The following is a 21,468-nucleotide window of genomic DNA, read 5'->3' as shown; positions in this document are numbered from 1 at the left end:
CGCCGGCCTATAGTGTCGTGGGTCCCAAGTTCGAATCCTGGGTCTGGCAAGTTCACACATTGTTTTTCAATTATTTGTGTATGAGTCAGAATATAGACCTAATAGGTTGAGCAAGTGGCTGACATACATTTCTCGTAAAAATAAAATCTGTTATTATAATACAAACCTCCACTCTGTGGAGGCCCATATGATCCTATTAGGATCGGACATGGTCGAAATAATATCAGCCTTAGTGACGCGATCAGTCTTGATTCTAAAGATGCAAGTGATGGAACCATCATGGTGATGTTGAAACCAGGTTATGTTAATGCTAGACAACCATTTCGGCCTAGGTATTTTCTTGTTGTTAATTTTTTAAGACAATCACATTTCAATAACAACACAATTTATGTCCAATTGTTATCGTTTTATACTTCTTTCGCAAAAGTTGAATAATACGTGTTGACCGAACAAAACCAGAATCTTGAAATATATTATAGTAGTCTAGTCACCAGAAGGGAGAGGAGGACCTGGTATTATCAAGGGACAAAGGCTTTTTGGACTGATTCTGACACCGTTTTTTTTCCACTGATTACGAATCTGCCGGGTGCCACTACTGCTGGTGCTGGGTGACACCCATATTGGTAAAATGGCGGCCAAAAACGGTGTTTGGGTAATATTTCATTATCGGTTATCCCCACAGAAATTTTATTCTCAGATGATTTTACCAACATCGCGTCATCATCGCACCCGGCAGATTCGTAGTCAGCGGGAAAAAAACACTGAGGCAAAACCAGTCAAAATCAGTATGTCTCTCGACAATATCAGGTCATGCAACATTTGTGTGAGCTGACAACCAGATTAAATCTATGACATTTACTTATAAAGCATTTTATCAGATTTAGCAGGAAACATCAACTGTCAACATGAATAACACAAAAATAGTAGAATTATACTAAAAAAAACTTTCAAAACTACTATATTTATTATCTACCAGGAGAACACCATCTCAATTAATATGGGTAATATTCAACTGGTTCGATTATTATAAATACATAATAATGTAAGCAATTTCATTATCTTGATTTGAAATACCCCATATAACGTAGTTATCAGGAATTATTGAGTAGTTCAATTGGTTATGAACACTCGCCTGGCAAGCTAAATAATACAATACATATTATATTTAAATCCCACTCAGTCTAAGATTATGTTCTAGGATTTTTTTCTAAACTGTATGTTTCTGGGTGTTTTCAACATCATGTATTTAAAATATAAATACTTAATTCAATTAAAATCGAGGTACTCAACTGCATATTGATCAATATGCAGGCATCTACGAATACATCGGAATATATGACGTATGAATGAATATCTATAAAAAGTTAGACGTTTGCATTGTGACTTGTATAATCTTTTCACATAATATACAGATATGTTATGTAATACATCTACTCGCATTAACTCATAGAAATTTGAGAGACACCAGACCAGACAACCGTCAACCCTTTGCAAGGGGCGCATTCAGACTTCGTCCTTGTGAAGTGAAGTGGCCACTTAAAAGATGCGCTCTCCATCACAGCGTGATATTTTAATGAAGGCAGTTGGCAATGTTTGTCCTTAGTACGGTAATGTTTAAAACACTAATTTTCCACTTATTATAAAAGCCCAAACATGCTTTGGTGAATTTTCTGGGAAAGCGTATTTAAAGTTTTAGACAAATTAATAATTATTATCTCTCTAAATATGTCCAAAATGATATTACGTATCAATCCACTCCATATTACTCATTAGTCATTACATTCAATAACAATTAATTAATATAGGAAATAGATTTTCTGCCTTAAAGGGGATGCTTCTACCTACCAGAGGTACCTAGTAGAAAAATACGAAGCTTGTAATTTGAGCACATTTTTTTACAATAATTGTAAGTTTATCTTTGACTTAAAAAAATATCTTTTTAATGTTTTCAGATACGTATTTATTAATTAATACAGCTGAAATTGTAAATTATCAAAAAATGTCTCAAATTGCAAGCTTCATATTTTTAGCTAGTTGCCTCTGTTGGTATAAGGATGCCCCTTAAGGTGGTACAAACTATCATGATTTATTTAATTGATAGTCATGTACCTAATAAGCAAACAAATGATTATTCTATATCATTGTGACGATGTAGTAGTTACGACTGCTTTTCATTTAAAATGTCTCTTGATCTTTATTTAACATTAATCTATACTGAATTTTTTAATAAAACGATTTTAATTCTATCACAGATAAAAATGCAGCCGACAGATCTAATGTGGAATTAATTAAATTCGATGGTCAATTATTATAAATGAGGAGTGTTTTAAGAAACGGGTCTAAGTGCCAAAAAATGTGAAATCAATTCTAATACCAGTGCTCCTAATAAAGAAAATAAATTGCCAATCACAAACGAAAATAAGTTATACTTTTAGTACTCGATGTCACTGAAAAGATTACGACACACAATTACATTTTAACCTTATTTCTTTACTTACATACCTAGTACATATTGGTCGTGAACCATATTACAAGATAAATCATTCTCGACAGGTTTTCTTTTACTATTAGGTGTTTGATTTATTAAAGAATAATTTATTAAATAGTTTTTAAAAATTTGACAAAATACATCAAAATAGATTTTTCTACAAACACTTCTCTAGAGTACAATTATAAAGCAATAAATATTCATATTACGATTTAACTATGACTTTAGAAGTGCGTGTTTAGCATTATACAATATATTTATAACGCTGTATCATTCAAACTGAATATTAGAATATCCCTAATTCTATATAACGATTTATTCTATATAGTCAAGTGATAACTGTGAAAATTCCATCGCGCGTTCCCATCTCAAATGGATTCGACGTTTAACCTTCCCGACGAGTCTCCTGGCTTGTGATCCCATTTTTTTAATACTAGAGGCTGCGCGATTTCTGATCTTCTTATTATTCAACGAGCGTTTTTTCAGCTCCAACTCGAGCAAGAGAGTCAAGCCTGAAAGAAATTCAAAACCTATTACGATAATGTTCACCGATATACATCGTTCAGCTATCGTCAAACCGTTTTACTAACGTAATTGATATCAGGCAATTTTATATCCGCACTTATTTTGCTCTACATTCGTTGCCTACATATTATTATTTGAAATCAAGGGATTCCAAATTCAAATAAAAATAACATACCTATTTAGGCACAGAACAAACAAGAGAGAAAAAGTCAGTGTTTTTTTTTTATTTACTTAATAAATAAAAATTAGTGAATTGTTTTATCGTCATCGTAAAGTGGTATAATTCTCGCTTCTGAAGGCATGGATTTTTCATGGTGTTTTTGTATCCAGAATATGAACCTTATAGGTTCAAATGAAAACATAACAACTATTTCTCGTAAAAATATAATATTTATGGTTAAAAACCTCTTTGGAATGCGAACAAGATTGTAGAGCCATTTTAAGAAAAATATAGAAAAGTAGTAAGAAAAATATTTATACATGTAGTGAATAAATAGTTTTTCGCTTTTTTATTTGATTGGTTTATAAAATTTATGTTGAGAAATTACACACATACCTATATGAATACGATACCTGGATAATATGTACCCGGGTGTGATACCATTTATTTTATTTTAATTGGCAGATTTGTCTTAGTAAACATTATTAGGTCCATGCTCTGGGTCAAACAAATATTGAAAAACAACATGTAAATTTGCCAAATCCGGGATTCCAACCCGAGACTCATGACTTCATAAGTGGACACAATATCACTGGTTCATCGCGTATGTGATTATAATATTAAAATAATCGGTTACCTCATCATAGATCAGTGTTTCAATTGATTTTTAAATTAACTACCGTACATAATCTTGAAAGGTGTAAAAACATTGTATTTTGGCATATAATATATTATAATATATTATAATATATTATAATTCTAGACTATTTACATTTTAACTTGGAAACAAAATATACGGTTGAAAATAATGTCATGGATACACACTATGACGTCTTACCAGATATGACGTAACCAAAGAAAAGTGCATAGAAAGCTCCTTGCAGCATCCGCAGATTTATTGGCTCCAGTTTTTGTTGTGAAGTTTGCAAACCTGGTGGCATTTCCTCAACTCCATTGATAGCACCACCAGACGACGGGCTTCCTCCACTGCTACTACTGATCACCGATCCATTCATCCCACTTTTACCCAATTTTTCATATTCTTCTGACGTCATCTTCGTGAGGATGCCTGCTTCGAACACTTGCATTAGCCTATGAGGAATGAATAAAATACTTGTTTTATAATAATTACTTCCAATACTATTTACAAAATTATAAAAAATGGTCGCTAATATTAACGGAATTTGAAATAACAATTTAGTTGAATGTTAAGAAATGTTGCCATGATTAGTGAATGGATCGGTATGTTAAACGGAAACAGCGCCCGGTATGCGATGGTTATGTGTTCAAATTCCATTCGGTGCATTTGTTTAATTGATACGATTCATTGTTACAAAAATTATGTATTTCCAATAATATAATTTATTAATAGCAGCAATTAATAGTTATTTAATATTCCACAATAATATTATTATTAAACCTATCATTACTTCGATAAAAAATAAAATTTAATGTTATTGTCGAACAACATAAAAAATCATTAGGTACAATATATTATTATTATACAATCTAGTTAGTATCCAAATATTCTAAATAAATAAATAAAACCTAGATATACAAAATACAATCTAAAATCTTTTCCACAATATGGTGAAAGAAATTATAGGTTTATTTCCTCACTTATTATGCAGTTCAATTAATTTTCACTTACAAAAATCACTACTTAGTCCATTCCTGTCTAATTTGCCATGTACTTACCTATTTATATTTTTAAAAAATCGGAGCTCCTCAAACTTTTCCGGAATACCGCCTTCTTTTATAATTTTAGATTATGTTATTTCGTCAACGCTCTCCACAAAGAATGTCAAAAATTATATAAACTAAACCTTAATTAGCAGATTTGAAACAACATAATATACACATGGAAAACCTAGGGTATTGATTTACATTATTTGTCAGTTTTGAGCAACCTTCTATCCTCCTTAGTATTCTAATGCCCTCCTGCATTGGGCGGTATTGCACACTTCGTGAATCATTGAGTGAATATGAATTGATAAATTGATACGTTACAAATTCGTTTCTTTCGGATAATCACAATCATCAAATTATTTATAATAACGAAATAATCCACAACCTTTAAACATAGGTAATAAATATAAAGTCTGAAGAGACTGAAAGGTAAAATACGAGCCGTTAAAACCAATAAGTATGTAGTTTATTATTACATTACTCTATCACGCTCCAGCATTGATATAGTACAATCAACTACAAGATACAATAGCAACCTATGCGCTCCATGTCTCACATTGTAGGCTGTGCGGGACGGGCGATGGACCAAAAGAAATGACGCGGCCTTGTGTTTGTCAATGCTCCTCATATATTCAATTTCTGTCAAATACACTAATTTTAAGTCGATAGTATTCATTTTATAGTATTAGTTATTTTGACTATTTATACGACACGAGGCATCGGTTGAGAAACGCCATCACTTTTAGTGAGCAATGGAATAGAGATGATAGTGAACATGTTTTATGCAACTATGTAGCAGATATATCCAATACGTTTTCTTTATGTTCATTTGAAGAAATTGACTTCAAAGAAACCTTAAATCTTCTTTTACAAAATGAACCTCGTAGACTTGATTGCAAATGTGATATTCAAAACGTAAACGTAGCTACATAATTTCAAGATCAATAATAGAATAGTTGCTGAGAATGCATATAATTTACTGTTTTAAAGTTAAGTTAATTTAAATTAATGCAATTTCCAAAATACTAAATATTATGCATAGTTCAGACTGACTCGGTGAAAAATTAACATTGTACCTACATAAATTGTTCGAAACTTGTATCAAAAGTGTTTCCGAACATTTAATTGATTTTAATACAAATTCCGATGTATTTTTGTCTTCCGACACGGATGGAAATCATTGTTCATTAAAAATTATCTTGGTCTGGACAAAGCTTTATGGTATCATTTCTGAATTGTTGCTGGGGGAAGATCTTGTTTCTTTATGTAAGTTAAATACCTAATCAGAGACAAAACACTTATACTTGTAATATTTATAACGGTGTGACAACTGATGTAGCTATCAACTAATAAACCACTACTTGTTGGATTAAATTTTAATTTTAGTAAAATTAGAATTAAATTTATACTATAATATTGTAAATTGCATAGGTATGTAAATGGCAATTGCGAAGGCTCCATGGTAAGCCTTAAAAGGTAGGTTTAAAGCCTACCTTCAAGGAAAAATAGATCTCCAAGTTAATAATTTAACTGAAAAATCCAAGACATTTGAGAGCCATCTATCGTCAGTATTTAGACGTTTTATTTTATTTAGTAAGGTTTGTAATCAATAACCATAGCTAGAGCCGTCTTCATTCAACTATATTCTGAATTAAATTGATCCTTTTTCCAGATCTGTGTTATATGACTTCGGTCTCGTTGCGCCGATCACTGTCTGGCTTTTTATTCCGAAATCATAGGTTGTTTAGTTAGCGCTTACATCCGCTAGAGCACATTTATTTAAAATAATTATTAATAAGAAGATAATTTAAGAAAATAATGTCTATGGGATTCAATCACATATAAATATTGATTGTTGTTAAAAATATAAAATAATTTATCTGGCGATTTTTATTTATCAGTTACTAGCTGAAGTACCCGGCTTTGCACACGGTCGCTTCGTGATTATATTTATCTTAGATATTTAAAAACTAATAAGAGGTAATTATTTTTTTAATATTAAAATATCTGTGTAATACAATATGGCAATATGAAAATAATTCTAATAGGAGTAAAGGTCAAACATTGCAATCGGATTAATGGTATAGGAATGCATACGAATAGAAGCAGAAGATGATTTTCTAATTCAGAAATCTTTGTGGGCATGCGCACGACAACTCACCAAAATTTTATCGCAATCGGATGAATGGTATAAGAACGCATACGAATAAAAGAAGATAGAATAGAAGAAAAAGAAGAATAAAATAGTTGTATCAATTCACAAACCTTTGCGGGCGTGAGAACAACACTTGATCAAAATTCCATTGCAATCGGATGAATGGTATAGGAACGCATACGAATAGAAGAAGATAGAATAGAATAAAAAGAAGAAGAACATGGTTGTATCAATTCACAAACCTTTGCGGGCGTGAGAACAACACTTGATCAAAATTCCATTGCAATCGGATGAATGGTATAGGAACGCATACGAATAGAAGAAGATAGAATAGAATAAAAAGAAGAAGAACATGGTTGTATCAATTCACAAACCTTTGCGGGCGTGAGAACAACACTTGATCAAAATTTCATTGCAATCGGATGAATGGTATAGGAACGCAAACGAATAGAAGATGAAGAAGATGGTTGTACTAATTCAGAAACCTTCGCGGATGTGCGCACAGCAACTGGTCAACATTTCATCGCAATAGGATGAATGGTATAAGAACGCATACGAATAGAAGAAAAAGAAGAAGAAAATAGTTGTATCAATTCAGAAACTTTTGCGCTTGTGAGCACAATTACTGACGAAAATTTTATTGCAATCGGATGAATGGAGTAGGAACGCATATGAATAGAAGAATATAGAATAGAAGAAGAAGAAGAAGAAGAAGATGGTTGTACTAATTCAGAAACCTTTGCGGGTGTTACCACAACAACTGACGAAGATTTCATCGCAATCGGATGAATGGTATAGGAACCATACGAATAAAAGAAGATATAATGAAGAAGAAGAAGATGGTTTTTCTAATTTAGAAACCTTTGCGGATGTACATACAACCACTTACCAAAATTTCATCGCAATCGGATGAATGGTATAGGAACGCATACACGGGACAGACAGACAGACAAACAGACAAGCAGACATTCATTTGTATATAATAAGATATAGCCTATATACAAGCAATAAGTTGACAAAGTTTTATCGCAATCGGATGAACGGTATGGCAGCGCATAAAATACGAACAAACAAACAAATATTGATTTTTATATATTAGATTTATACCTAAGTCTGTGTTTTAAATATATAAGTATTTTAAAATATCCAGTTTTACGGGATAAATTATAAATTGTTATGGAACATATTATACACAACAACGGATATTTTCAAAGATGATAGGTAATATATTTTGAGCGTATATTACGTTTATAAATGTTTAGGAAAATACATAATTCAAACTAATTGCTTATTTATAAACTAATTATATCAAACTAATTGAGCTTTTGAAATTTTATCGATTTAGTGTACCTATTCATCAGTAGTAATATTGGGTTATTTTCTTATTTCCCGTAAATATATTTAACAAAGCGTCGTTACTCCACAGCCTACCTCTTTCCAAAAGTCACCCTTCGCCACTGGTAAATAGGTTATAATATGTATATAATTTTATACTGCTTACGACGTACATCCTTTAGTATTTGAAAATGATAATAGTTAAACATGTGTTAGTAAAATTCATATGACACATTACTTTGAATAATTATTAATTAACATCATAATATAAGCATGATGAATATTGTTCGTTTAATTCAAGTAATCATAAACACAAAATATAACTTAAGATATGATGATATGAACACGTATCTAGTATTAACAGTAAATATTTTAATTCTGCGAGCTAAGACTGCGCTGGCCACGTCATGTAAACCCTTGTGAACGACAATGAACCAGTAAAAATAGTAATGTCATAGTAAGAGAGGAAGACCAAAAATTTGTTGACTAGATGTACCTACCAATGACTGTCGTTTACCGTGTCCGGAAACTTGTACGTATGCAGTTAGCCGTATCACACTTCACCGTGAAATGTTGCATCGGAAATATATGACCGTATATTAAAAACCGCCCAACCTCTTTGGGTCGTATAGTACCTACTGACATAAATTACGGTTCTTGTCGGTTTACACTTTACAAGAACTGGCAAACAAATTTTGAGAATAGCTAGATATAATAGATAGATTATTTGTTAGGTTAGGTTAGGTTAGGTTAGGTTTTCATTCTCGAATCCATGAATTTTGCCAAAATCAGCCATGAAAGTTGAATTAATGTTCGTATTGAATCTAATAAAATTTTAGACCGTATAGGTACTATACGGTCACCTCTTTCCAATACAAAAGCTCACGGCGATCTATGCCACGGTGAAATATTGTACCTACAATTTACATGTAACCGTTGTTTACAGAGGATACTATACTAGAAAGCGATGGATAGAGACTAGTGGAAAGAGTTGTTGATGAAAGCCAAGACCCACCATGAGTTATCGCGCTGCCAATAATGATGATTAAATAGTTTTAAAACAATCACCAAAAAAGATAAAGGAGTCATTGTTAATTCTAAAATGAGGAAGTATTTTATTTTAATGAAGAAATTGTTTTAAAAATATATAATATAATATGTTTATAAGATAAAAATAAACCTAAGTAGGTCATATAATTTCTTACCAGTAGTCTACGTTCTTTATGTAAATAACCAGTTACGATCATTTCCTACTTCACTTGTTTTACTTTACAATTTTCTTACATTACAACATTTATTTTCAACCAAATTCGAATGCTTAATGTAAAAATAACGTGGCAAAAAGTAGCGATAAAGCAAGACATTTCGGAGAACGACGTTGTAATGAATAATAAGTTTGTTAATATTGAATTTTCCTCTTACACTCTGTTGATGTTGTCTACGTATAAACAGCCATCCTGCAGAGCGAGCGCGGAGTACCTCGTATACAGTTTTTCACTCAGCTGGAAGTTGGAGACACCTGGGACAGAGGGCGGTAAATCAGTGGATCCGGTAGACTCCAAATATGCACTTGGCTTATGGGAAATGTATGGGGATGGAATGAAACCGCTTTTCAAAGTGTGCGAACACAGGTCAATATACATACATTTTCACTGTTTACTCTGACTTTTATTTCGCGAGATCTTGGATCTAATAAAACATTAAGGGACTTTGCTTACGTTAATTGAATCGGTGTTACTCTAAGGAAGTTACTTTTAGTTTATGTAAAATAAATTCTGCGGATTCTATGGATAAATAAATTATTACTTATAAATAAACGTACACAGTGACGTCCTGTGGGGGCAACCAGGCCATGCGTTGCATATAGATAGGCGATGGGGTGAAAAAATTAGGGAAATATTACGAATATTACATTTGCGCTGATAGAATATCCTGACCAAAATGATTTATATTATATTAGATTATTATATTAGAAGATTTGAAAATTATAACATGTACTTGTTTACGATAACTAAATATAAAAATTAAGTTATTATTAATTAAGCATTTTACTTAATAACGAACATTAATATTCCACAAATAATCTGAATTAAAGCGGCATACCAGAAAAAAATATGTAGGAATATCACGATAATAATCTTTTTTATAATGTTACAAAATTTAAATCTCCATGTTCTCTCTTAATCAGGTGGGCTAAATGGATATTGTATGAGAAATATTTATTAATTCGCCTATTACATTACTCTGGACCAAACACGCATTGATAAGAAAAATGTGATTTTTCCCAGACACAGAATTCGCATATACCTATACTCTGGTGCATCTTCACCGTTGAGCTATCGATTATAATATTATGAATATCAGATTAGTGATTATACTTATAACAAAAATTACAAAAAAAATAATGACTTGCGTATTCTTGAATCACCGTGATATTAAAATTCTTCTCAGGAACGTTTTTTTTTTCAACTATGTCCGATCCTAATAAGATCAGAATATGGCCCTCTATAGAGTGGAGGTTTGTATTAACAGATTGTGTCTTTACGAGAAATGGATGTCAGCCACTTGCTCAACCTATTGCTTCCATACTCTGACTCATACACAAATTGAAAAACAATATATTGTGTACTTGCCAGATTCAGGATTCGATCCTAGGTCGTACGACGCTATGGACCGACGCTTAAGCCGCGCGGCTATCGTGGGTGTCTACGTTTAATAATAATTAATCTTTTATTGTATCTACTAAGGAAAAAAACTAGAATGTTTATAGTTTACTAAGATACGCGATGTGTATGAATTTAACCCAACCAACCGCCTTGAATTTCTTTTATGCGGTTTCCTAATTAATTGATGGAAGCCCTACGCCTGTATATCTTTTGACAGGAGTACTTAATTGCAGAATCAATCTGTTTCACGAAGCGCGTTTTTGTTCCCACCGCGTGTACAATCTACGTAATTCCGTCCTATCCATCAACCTGCCTGGCTATTCTCTAATACCTTATTCTTTACATAAAAAACTGCAGTACCTAATGATAATAATAATAATAAATTTATATTCATTCATATACTTTAACGTTACTGTTACTTACAACCAGAATTTATTCTTATATTATACTAGCTGAAGTACCCGGCTTCGCACAGGGTCGCTTCGTGGTTATATTTATCTTAGATATTTGAAAAATAATAAGAGGAAATTATTTTTTTAATATTAAAATATCTGTGTAATACAATATGGCAATATGAAAATAATTCTAATAGGAGTAAAGGTCAAACATAGGAACACTAAATTAAAATCGAATCCAAAATATGAAAACGTTATTAATGTTATTAATATGTAGTAAAAAAAAAAATCAAAATTGGATGGAACAAACAAACAACAAACTTTGTATGTTATATAATAATAATTTAGAAACCTTCGCAGGTGTGCGCACACAACTGACAAAAGTTTCATCGCAATCGGATGAATGGTATAGGAACGCATACGAATAGTAGAAGAAGATGATTTTCTAATTCTGAAATCTTCGTGGGCATGCGCATGACAACTCACCAAAGTTTCATTGCAATCGGATTAATGGTATAGGAACTCATACGAATAGAAGAAGAAGAAGATGGTTGTACTAATTCAAAAACCTTTGCGGGCGTGCGCACAACAACTGGTCAAAATTTCATCACAATCGGATGAATGGCATAAGAACGCATACAAATAGAAGAAGAAAAAGATGGTTGTACTAATTCAGAAACCTTTGCGGGCGTGCGCACAACAACTGGTCAAAATTTCATCACAATCGGATGAATGGCATAAGAACGCATTCGAATAGAAGAATAAGATGATGGTTGTACTAATTCAGAAACCTTCGCAGGCGTGCGCACAACAACTCACCAAAGTTTCATTGCAATCGGATGAATGGTATAGGAACGCATATGAATAGAAGAAGAAGAAGATGTTTGTACTAATTTAGAAACCTTCGCGGGCTTGCGCACAACAACTGGTCAAAATTTCATCGCAATTGGATGAATGGTATAAGAACTCATACGAATAGAAGAAGATAGAATAGAAGAAAAAGAAGAAGAAAATGGTTGTATCAATTCAGAAACCTTTGCGGGCGTGAACACAACACTTAATCATATTTTCATTGCAATCGGATGAATGGTATAGGAACGCATACGAATAGAAGAAGAAGAAGATGGTTGTACTAATTCAGAACTCTTTGCGGGCGTGCTCACAACAACTGGTCAAAATTTCATCGCAATCGGATGAATGGTATAAGAACGCATACAAATAGAAGAAGATAGAATAGAAGAAAAAGAAAATAGTTGTAACAATTCAGAAACCTTTGCGGCGTGAGCACAACACTTGATCAAAATTTCATTGCAATCGGATGAATGGTATAGGAACGCATACGAATAGAAGATAGAATAGAAGAAGAAGATGGTTGTACTAATTCAGAAACCTTCGCGGGTGTTGGCACAATTACTGATGAAAATTTTATTGCAATCGGATGAATAGAATAGAAACTAATACGAATAGAAGAATATAGAATAGAAGAAGAAGAAGATAGTTGTACTAATTCAAAAACCATTGCGGGTGTTACCACAACAACTGACGAAGGTTTCATCGCAATCGGATGAATGGTATAGGGACCATACGAATAAAAGAAGATACAATGAAGAAGAAGAAGAAGAAGAAGAAGATGGTTGTGCTAATTCAGAAACCTTCGCGGGTGTTGGCACAATTACTGACGAAAATTTTATTGCAATCGGATGAATGGAATAGGAACGCATACGAATAGAAGAATATAGAATAGAAGAAGAAGATGGTTGTATTAATTCAAAAACCATTGCGGGTGTTACCACAACAACTGACGAAGGTTTCATTGCAATCGGATGAATGGTATAGGGACCATACGAATAAAAGAAGATAGAATGAAGAAGAAGAAGAGGATGATGATTTTTCTAATTCAGAAACCTTCATGGGTGTGCATACAACCACTTACCAAAATTTTATTGCAATCAGATGAATGGTATAGGAACCATACGAATAAAAAAAAATATAATGAAGAAGAAGAAGAAGGTGATGATTTTTCTAATTCAGAAACCTTCATGGGTGTGCATACAACCACTTACCAAAATTTCATTGCAATCGGATGAATGGTATAGGAACGCATAAGGGACAGACACACAGACAGACAGACATACAGACAGACAGACATTCATTTTTATATATTAGTATAGCCTATACTCTTCCCGCAAGTGCAAGCAATAAGTTTACAAAGTTTTATCGTAATCGGATGAACGGTATGGCTGCGCATTAAATACGAACAAACAAACACACAAATATTAATTTTTATATATTAAGATTATAACATAATAATTTGTATGCATTTTAGATTCTCAGATATTGTATTAAAATCTTCTATGTAGATGGTAATATCGTGTTGAGATGGTGTCAACGATTAAAAAACGATCTAAAGTGTCTAAATTTTGGTCACGTCATGTGACATTTCGAATAATATGCACATCTGGTTTTCAGCATTCATAAGAAAATGTTCCAGTAAGCGAAGCCCTGATAAAAGAAATGTATCCTCGCTTAAAAATAATTATCAGAAACTAGTATGAACTTAGCATTCCATTCCTCATCAGCACAGTGAGAGACAGGGGAAATATTAGCAATATCGTCATCTACATAAATTATATTATACAGCAATAATGTGTGGTGATTTTTGTTCGTATGGATTCTGTTGAAAAAAACATATCTACCGAATACGTTTAATATACTATCTACTTAGCGTTCTGTAACTACATTGGCTCTACAATCCGATGTTGGTCTTTGCGGCCTCACGAATAGGTTTCGTAATGGTTTTATATATAAATATTATATATATACGTAGTTAAGTAGAATATACAATAAAATTACACAATAAATATAAAATATTATTTCATAATAGGTGGTACCTTTTTTATCGGTTATTTCTTTTACAGTATCTCTACAGTATACACGCTAATGATTTGATTATTTTCGAATGCAACACGGTAACCTATTCGCAATAAATGAAGAATTTCGATTGCATATTATGTTGTTCAAATTATTACCATTTATTTCAATATGCAACAATCATCTTTTTATACAGTTTAACATATTGTATTCGAAGTTTGATCAATAACTATCACTAGCATCGAAGTTTACAGTTTCGTGTCACGGCCTAACTATAGTGGGCCTTGAGACATATTATAACGGTTCGTATGAAATCATTTAAGTTGTGGTTATTTAATATTAACGAAAAAAAAATCGTCTAGGTATATGTATCTCCGCCTACTATTTAAATTATAAATATTACTTTGTCTAGCTGAAAAATTGTTTTTTAATAGATAAGCGAAGTTATTAAAGTATAAACCAATTTCTATCGTTATTAAATTGTATCACTTAAAGTTGCGGTACTGTTCGGTTATACCGGAGGCAGCGGAAAACGCATTTTGAAAATAGCCGATAAACTGGATTATTTGTTAGTTTGGGTTAGTTTAGGTTCGGTTAAGTTGGGTTAGGTTAGGTTAAGTTAGGTTAGGTTAGGTTTGGTTAGGTTAACCTAACAAATAATCCGGTTTATCGGCTATCTTCAAAATGCGTTTTCCGCTGCCTCCGGTATATCCGAACAGTACCAAAGTTGCTCATTTTAAATTCACATACATTTATGTCGAAGTCAATTTTTAAAAGTCTATGTTTATGTTTTCACACATTTTCAATACGATGCAAAAAAAAAACTCTTACCTGAGATACAAAAAAGCCCCCGATTTAATATCCTTTCGAACTGTTTTAAAAGCAACTTCACCCTAGCCACCTATGTAGATAAAGCCACATTCGATTTGATACGATGATCAGGTGCACCCCAAATTGAGCCCATAAAACAGTCCCCGTAGAACCAGCGGCAGTTCCCGTCTGCGCCGCCCTTATAAACTGCCGCGAACATAATGCAAAACGAGTTTTCCCCAATTTATGGAAAAGTGATCGCGTAATATCTACTGTTTTAATATGATACGCAAATATGTGATTTTTATTTTAACTACCTTAACATATTACACTCATAAATGCAAACAATAAACTACATTGCTAATACAAATTAAATATAAAATTAGAGAATGACTTAATAAAAAAAGTTTTTATTTTACGTAATTGTATTTTTTTTATCTAGAACAGTATTATGTTTTCTTTGAAGATTTCAGATTATGGGCCTCCACAGAGGGAAGGTTGTATTAAGAGATTTTTATTTTTTCGAGAAATGGATATTAGTTACTTACTCAACAACCTATTAGGCACATACTTTGGGTCTAACCTTAAAATTATCTTCTAAATATATTATATTAATATACGTTTTACGATGAATACATGGTGGTTATCCATTGGGTTCTTTTCTTCATTCTTTTTTTCATGCCTATGATTTCACATCAAAAACAATATGTGAAATTGACATATTAATGCAGGTTTTGACAAGCGAACATACTGACACTACTGTACCGTGGATTTAATTATTATTATGACGTATCAAGTATTATAATTTGCTATTCAAAATATCATCACTTACAATCATAAAATCATATAAAGCTATCAAAACTATAATAGCAAATAGTACCAGTATATTACAGCTTTGGGTATTGGTACTTATATACTAATTAATTCAACAAAAGGATAATATGGCAAGCACAACATCGTACAATTTCTATGAGCTCAGTGCCAATTTCTATCTGAACTCTGCAGCCAATGACATTAATATGGACGAAGCATCTAGACAATAAAATGACACTCACTTTGTGTCGGGTCTGCCGGATGGCGAAATTCATATTTTAATATCGGTATCCTACGCTCAAATGAACATTCTGCTTGCAAGCGGTCTGGCGAAACCGCTGGGTCTGCCCATACAAAATTTCCGACTGTCAGGTTTCGACTCCACCGTTATTATTGTGTTACAAAATGCCAATGTGCCTAGTTAAAAATTGTAAAAAAATCTAAAGATGGGATATCACTTTGCATGTGTTAGTATTATTTATTATTTTTATAAAATGCCATTTTAAGATATTGATGAATGTTTATTCAATGCAATTGAATGACAGGAACCATTGGACAGTCAGTCGCCTGTGATTCGCTGGGCTCACTTGCGTCTAATCTCCGAGAAGTCGTAAGTAACCGAGAATCTGTTTCTAACGCAATGAGTCATGACACTAATACGCCATTACAATAAAGGTTATATTACTATAAATTCTCGAAGCTTGTATCGCATAATGGAAACGGATACGTCAATGGTCACGTGACATCTACCTATATATCTGTGAATGACTTTCATGCACAATTTCTCGTGAGCGCCGGGTATGAAGTGAGTCGTCCATTTAATATGTCATTGTCTGCAGCACATAAATCGCTCATATTGTAACCATCCAATTCAACCTGTGAATGGAAATACTTTACCATGTATGATTATCTATTTTTAATCTACTTTATTAATTTATACACACTTTTCTTACTATGATAATAAAGTACATAAAATACGGTATTATTTTTCTATTTCTTTTATATTTGGCGTAGAGCTAATGTATAACTACGTGTCTACGGCTTACCGCTGATAACTGAGGCTCTTGTCTACAATGCTACGCATCAAAATGGCTCTACGCAAATGGTATTACTTGAAAATATCTAACAGAAAAAGCGTATCTTTTGTTTTATTTAAATATTTGAACAAAAATAAATAAGAAAAAACGTCTCTTTTTCTAAGGACTTGTTTATTGCTGGTTCTTGTTGCTCGTGCACCTTAGTATATATATAGTTTTTGTTTATAAATTCTGTGTTTTATCACAACACAATTTAGAAAAAAAGGTAAATGTCAATATAAACTCATGAATGCGTACCAAATCTTCTTGTATCAAAGTAAAGTGTCTCCCGCCCAGCCAAGAATACAACTGGAGCACTTGGCTTCTGCAGTACTCTCCTGACGCCCTGTTCCACAGACCTAACTGCATGAAATTTCTGCCTCTGCATCAGCTTCCATAGTCTTCCATATACACCAGTTCCATTCTAAATTAACCATCAAACATACAACTGTAAAATCAATTTCACTTATTCGTCAACGATAACACTGTTTGAACCATGTTTGTTTGTGACGCTACACAACCTGGGTGGACCTTGACCGCCCAAAGCTGAATCCTCTATTGTGTTTGGTGTTCCGCTCTACTTCTCCATATGATGACTCCCAGCGTTCACAGTTCTGTGAGCCTTACCATATTAATGATTTTTAGAAGCGCCACTAGACAACGCTGCTAAATGGCGCTTATTCAACGTAAATGAGCAATAGTTATGATTATTAAGGGGGAGAGGCATGCCAGCAGAGAACCTAGCGGAAAAATACGAAGCTTGCAATTTGAGTTTTTTTTTGATAATTTACAATTTCAACTGTATTAATTAATAAATATGTATCTGAAAACAATAAATAGATTTTTAATTTTTTTTTAAATTTAAAGATAAACTTACAATTGTAAAAAAATGTAATAAAATGTGAATTCGTTGCAGGGTCAAATCTTATTATTACATTTTATTTTATATTCATATTTATTATTATATTTTAGTTTATTTTTCAATTTTCAGTCGTTTAGTTTTTTGACTAATTCATCGTTTCAATATTTTTTATATTTATTTTAAAAAACATCGATTTTTATAAAAATTTAAATGTGTAAAACTGGAAATCCTTTTTATTTATATCAAATCGAGTTTCAATATTGGGACCATACCTAAAATAAATTTTAATATAAATAATAAGGATTTCAAGTTATACACATTTATATTTTTATAAAAATCGATGTTTTTTAAATTAAATATAAAAAATATTAAAACTGTGAATTAGTCAAAAATCTAAACGACAGAAAATTGAAAACTTAATAAACTAAATTATAATAATAAATATGACCATAAAATAAAATGTAATAATAAGATGTGACCCTGCAACGAATTCACACTTTATTATATTTTTTTACAATTGTAAGTTTATCTTTAAATTAAAAAAAAAATTAAAAATCTATTTATTGTTTTCAGATACATATTTATTAATTAATACAGTTGAAATTGTAAATTATCAAAAAAAAATCTCAAATTGCAAGCTTCGTATTTTTCCGCTAGGTTCTCTGCTGGCGTGCCTCTCCCCTTTAATGTCAATATTCACTAAGTATCATTAAAAGGGTATACATAACACTCGTAGTACGGTATATTGTAAGTACCTATCTCATCATATTTGCATGTGGTGGCAAGAAATGTTACATTGAAAACATGTATATGAAATTCGATAAAAAGTTGTCACTGACAGCAGTCATCAGAAAAGCGACAGTGTGTATTGTCTAATAGTAATATATGTAAATAACGAATGCCACTTAGTGCAAGAACGTAGTGGTCACGCGGCGCGGCGGCGTCTTGCGAAACTCAAACGTATAACCGTGTGTAAAATGTTCGTAGACAGTGTCTTTTTTGGAGCATAATACACACGGTTATACGTTTGAGCTACGCAAGACGCCGCCGCGCCGCGCCTGCCAAATCACTACGGCCGAGCACTTAGAAGCGCCGCTTAGTATCGTGTGAAACGCTTTTCTACAATAAATTTTATAGCACTGTAATGTAGCATGTAGAACGTTATGGTGGTTGGGATATATATTATTTATGTACTTGAAATACCGGCGAGTTATGGTTCCACATATCACGGCTACTATAATATTATATTAGTAAATCTATATCTAGGTCTGGGTATGGGGAATGTAGCCATAAAATGCGGGGTTCCGTAGTTGAAGCAACAAGAACCTATAAGTAGAACCGTCTAGATTTTGTTAACTCCCCCTCCCTCCCACCTTCTTAAAAATTATAATAAATTATACATATTATTTTTAAATAGACCTCCTTATACCACTGTTCTGCTAGCATCGTATGCTATCCTCACAGACGAGGCTAAAAATATTCGCCATTTATTTGACGATTACTCATTTAGACGCTCTAAATTTAACGATTAGATACTTCAAAAGTATGTACAAATTAGTACATACATGTAATTTAAAAAGGAATAAAAGATAAACATTCTGAATATATTATGTAGGTACATGACATTATCAGATGGATATTTGAAAACTACGTAGGTAAATATGAATATACCTGTAATATAGAAAGGGATGAACTGTGTCTTTCCACAAGGAGCCAGTACCCTCTGTGAAGCATCGCCTGTTCTAGACCCCGCAGATCAGACAACGGTGGTTCTCGCGCCGGTCGCGCCATTAGTGACGTCAGAGTGGCTGAATAAACGTCACCCAATACATACGTGGCTGCCAATGACAGCAGGAGACCCAAAACTCTTGCTCTAATATTATCAAAAGGAGAGCAGCCACCTGAAATATACACCATGTTTTTAATTATCCTGTTATTTCTTTAATTTGAAAAATAAAAAGCTTATATTAATTAAAAATAATTTACATTGTTGTAGATATTTAACAGAACGCCCACTTTCAAACAGTTGATAGAACACCCGCTACTGAAACGCCTCTGAGTGTGAATTCGAATCCCGCGTCTAGAATAAATTACATGTTGTTTTTTTCAATGTATGCTTAATCTAGAGTGCATTTCTCTAAAAAAATTTACCTATTAATAAATACCTCATCAATTATGTGAAATCCTATATCTTTCACTTAGGTATAAATATTAGAAAATAAATATGGATTTTATTGTTTAAAAAATAGTAAAATACCATATTCGATCCTCAGCGGAGCATATGAAATTTCACACATTATCTAAAGGTCATACATAATAAACAAATTTAATAAATCTTCCGGGAAACAGAATTGTGTGATTTCTTACTCTGTCGCAAAAATATTGATATGGTGAACCAGATGCAACGGCCCAGGGCCGGTGGAGTAGGTGATCTATTCGGACGCCAAAGGGCAGGGCCGGCAGCAGACACCCACAAAGCTGGGCCGGCAACTGCCATTATCAATAAAACTGCTGGCCATACCTAAAATTTATTTATTTATTAAAAAAAAAACATTGTGGACATAAAAATCTAAACTTAAGACGTTTGCAACATGAGATTTACATTATAACAAATATTACCCTCGTAAGAGAGAAGAAGAAAAAATAAAAACATAAACAATGTTATATAATAAAATAAAACTTCAAAAACAAAATACACAGCACATTTTCAGAGATGCTTTGGGGAGCATATAATGGTTCCTGATAAGCTTGACACGAGGAAACATAACATTAAGTCACTATTATTAGATAATATGATTAAATATACTTTCATCTACACAATATTGGCAATACAATTAAACGCGCATCTACATTAAAAGAAGAAAATTACGTTTAACGTTAGTTAAGTTTATAATTAAAAAAAAAATATAATGATGATTGACGCCGTAAGTGATGTATGAGTTATATTGATAACAATTGAATATGTGTGATAATAATATATTTAATATTATCTAATAGAATAAAAATTGTATGGTATCATAATATTGTTTACCTCCCATTGAAATGGTCGAAGTAATGCGAGAGCTTCGCTGAGCTTTCGTGGTGCATGCGTAACAAAAGCTCCGCTGTCGGCCAAAGTCAAAAAAGAAAACTCGATCCCTCTCTGACGTTCCCAAGTCATCGTCACATCTCCCAAAAATAAATCTGCTTCCTGTTGAATACAATATAATGTTCAATTATAAGTTCTAAATTATTTTATGTCAATTGAAATCAATAGTTCTAATTTAAGTATTAAATACCTATTCCAAATGTATCAGAGATATTATGTATTTTCATATTGGCAATTAATATTTGAGTAGGTATATACATATAATTTATAATTACCCTTCGATAAATCATGCCCAGGACACCTTTGAATGATCCATTTGCAGTAACTCCTGATCCTTGGCTGTGATCGGGAGGGTCGAAGTATTCATATCTTTAATCATTTAGTTATTTAATAAATAACATACGCCATTTTAATAAATATTCTATTTACATGAAAATATATTTCTAAATAGGAATACGTATGTAAAGTAAAAATAATACTACATTGATGAGTCGTTGAATAAAAACTTAATAAAATTAATATATTTAGTTTTCTA

General features: G+C 32.4%; 1 protein-coding gene across 1 annotated transcript; it reads right to left on the bottom strand.

The window, feature by feature from the left end:
* Positions 1 to 1,110: 1,110 nt before the first annotated feature.
* Ir40a (Ionotropic receptor 40a) lies at positions 1,111 to 21,020 on the bottom strand. The gene is made up of 8 exons (XM_085952598.1): positions 20,877 to 21,020; positions 20,213 to 20,366; positions 19,517 to 19,746; positions 17,242 to 17,407; positions 9,775 to 9,871; positions 4,012 to 4,265; positions 2,879 to 3,000; positions 1,111 to 1,140 (listed from the first exon to the last, which is right to left on the bottom strand). Exons 1-8 carry the CDS (start codon positions 21,003 to 21,005, stop codon positions 1,111 to 1,113), a joined length of 1,182 nt encoding a protein of 393 aa, XP_085808724.1. The 5' UTR covers positions 21,006 to 21,020.
* Between the last annotated feature and the right edge of the window lie 448 nt (positions 21,021 to 21,468).

Source organism: Rhyacophila brunnea, unplaced genomic scaffold (genome assembly GCF_057557595.1).
Source record: "Rhyacophila brunnea isolate RB1 unplaced genomic scaffold, BYU_Rbru_1.0 scaffold_3, whole genome shotgun sequence".
In the NCBI taxonomy this organism is placed as follows: Eukaryota; Metazoa; Arthropoda; class Insecta; order Trichoptera; family Rhyacophilidae; genus Rhyacophila; species Rhyacophila brunnea.
Note: the sequence above shows the minus strand (reverse complement) of the source record. Positions and strands in the feature narration are given on the sequence as shown.

Excerpts from the sequence above, each read along its gene's own strand:
- Ir40a (XM_085952598.1), bottom strand. The coding sequence starts at position 21,005 with ATGACTTGGGAACGTCAGAGAGGGATCGAGTTTTCTTTTTTGACTTTG. Across the intron at positions 19,747-20,212 it reads ATCAATATTTTTGCGACAGA|GTGGCTGCTCTCCTTTTGAT; the intron begins GTAAGAAATCAC and ends TGTATATTTCAG. Across the intron at positions 4,266-9,774 it reads GTAGACAACATCAACAGAGT|GCTAATGCAAGTGTTCGAAG; the intron begins GTAAGAGGAAAA and ends CATTCCTCATAG.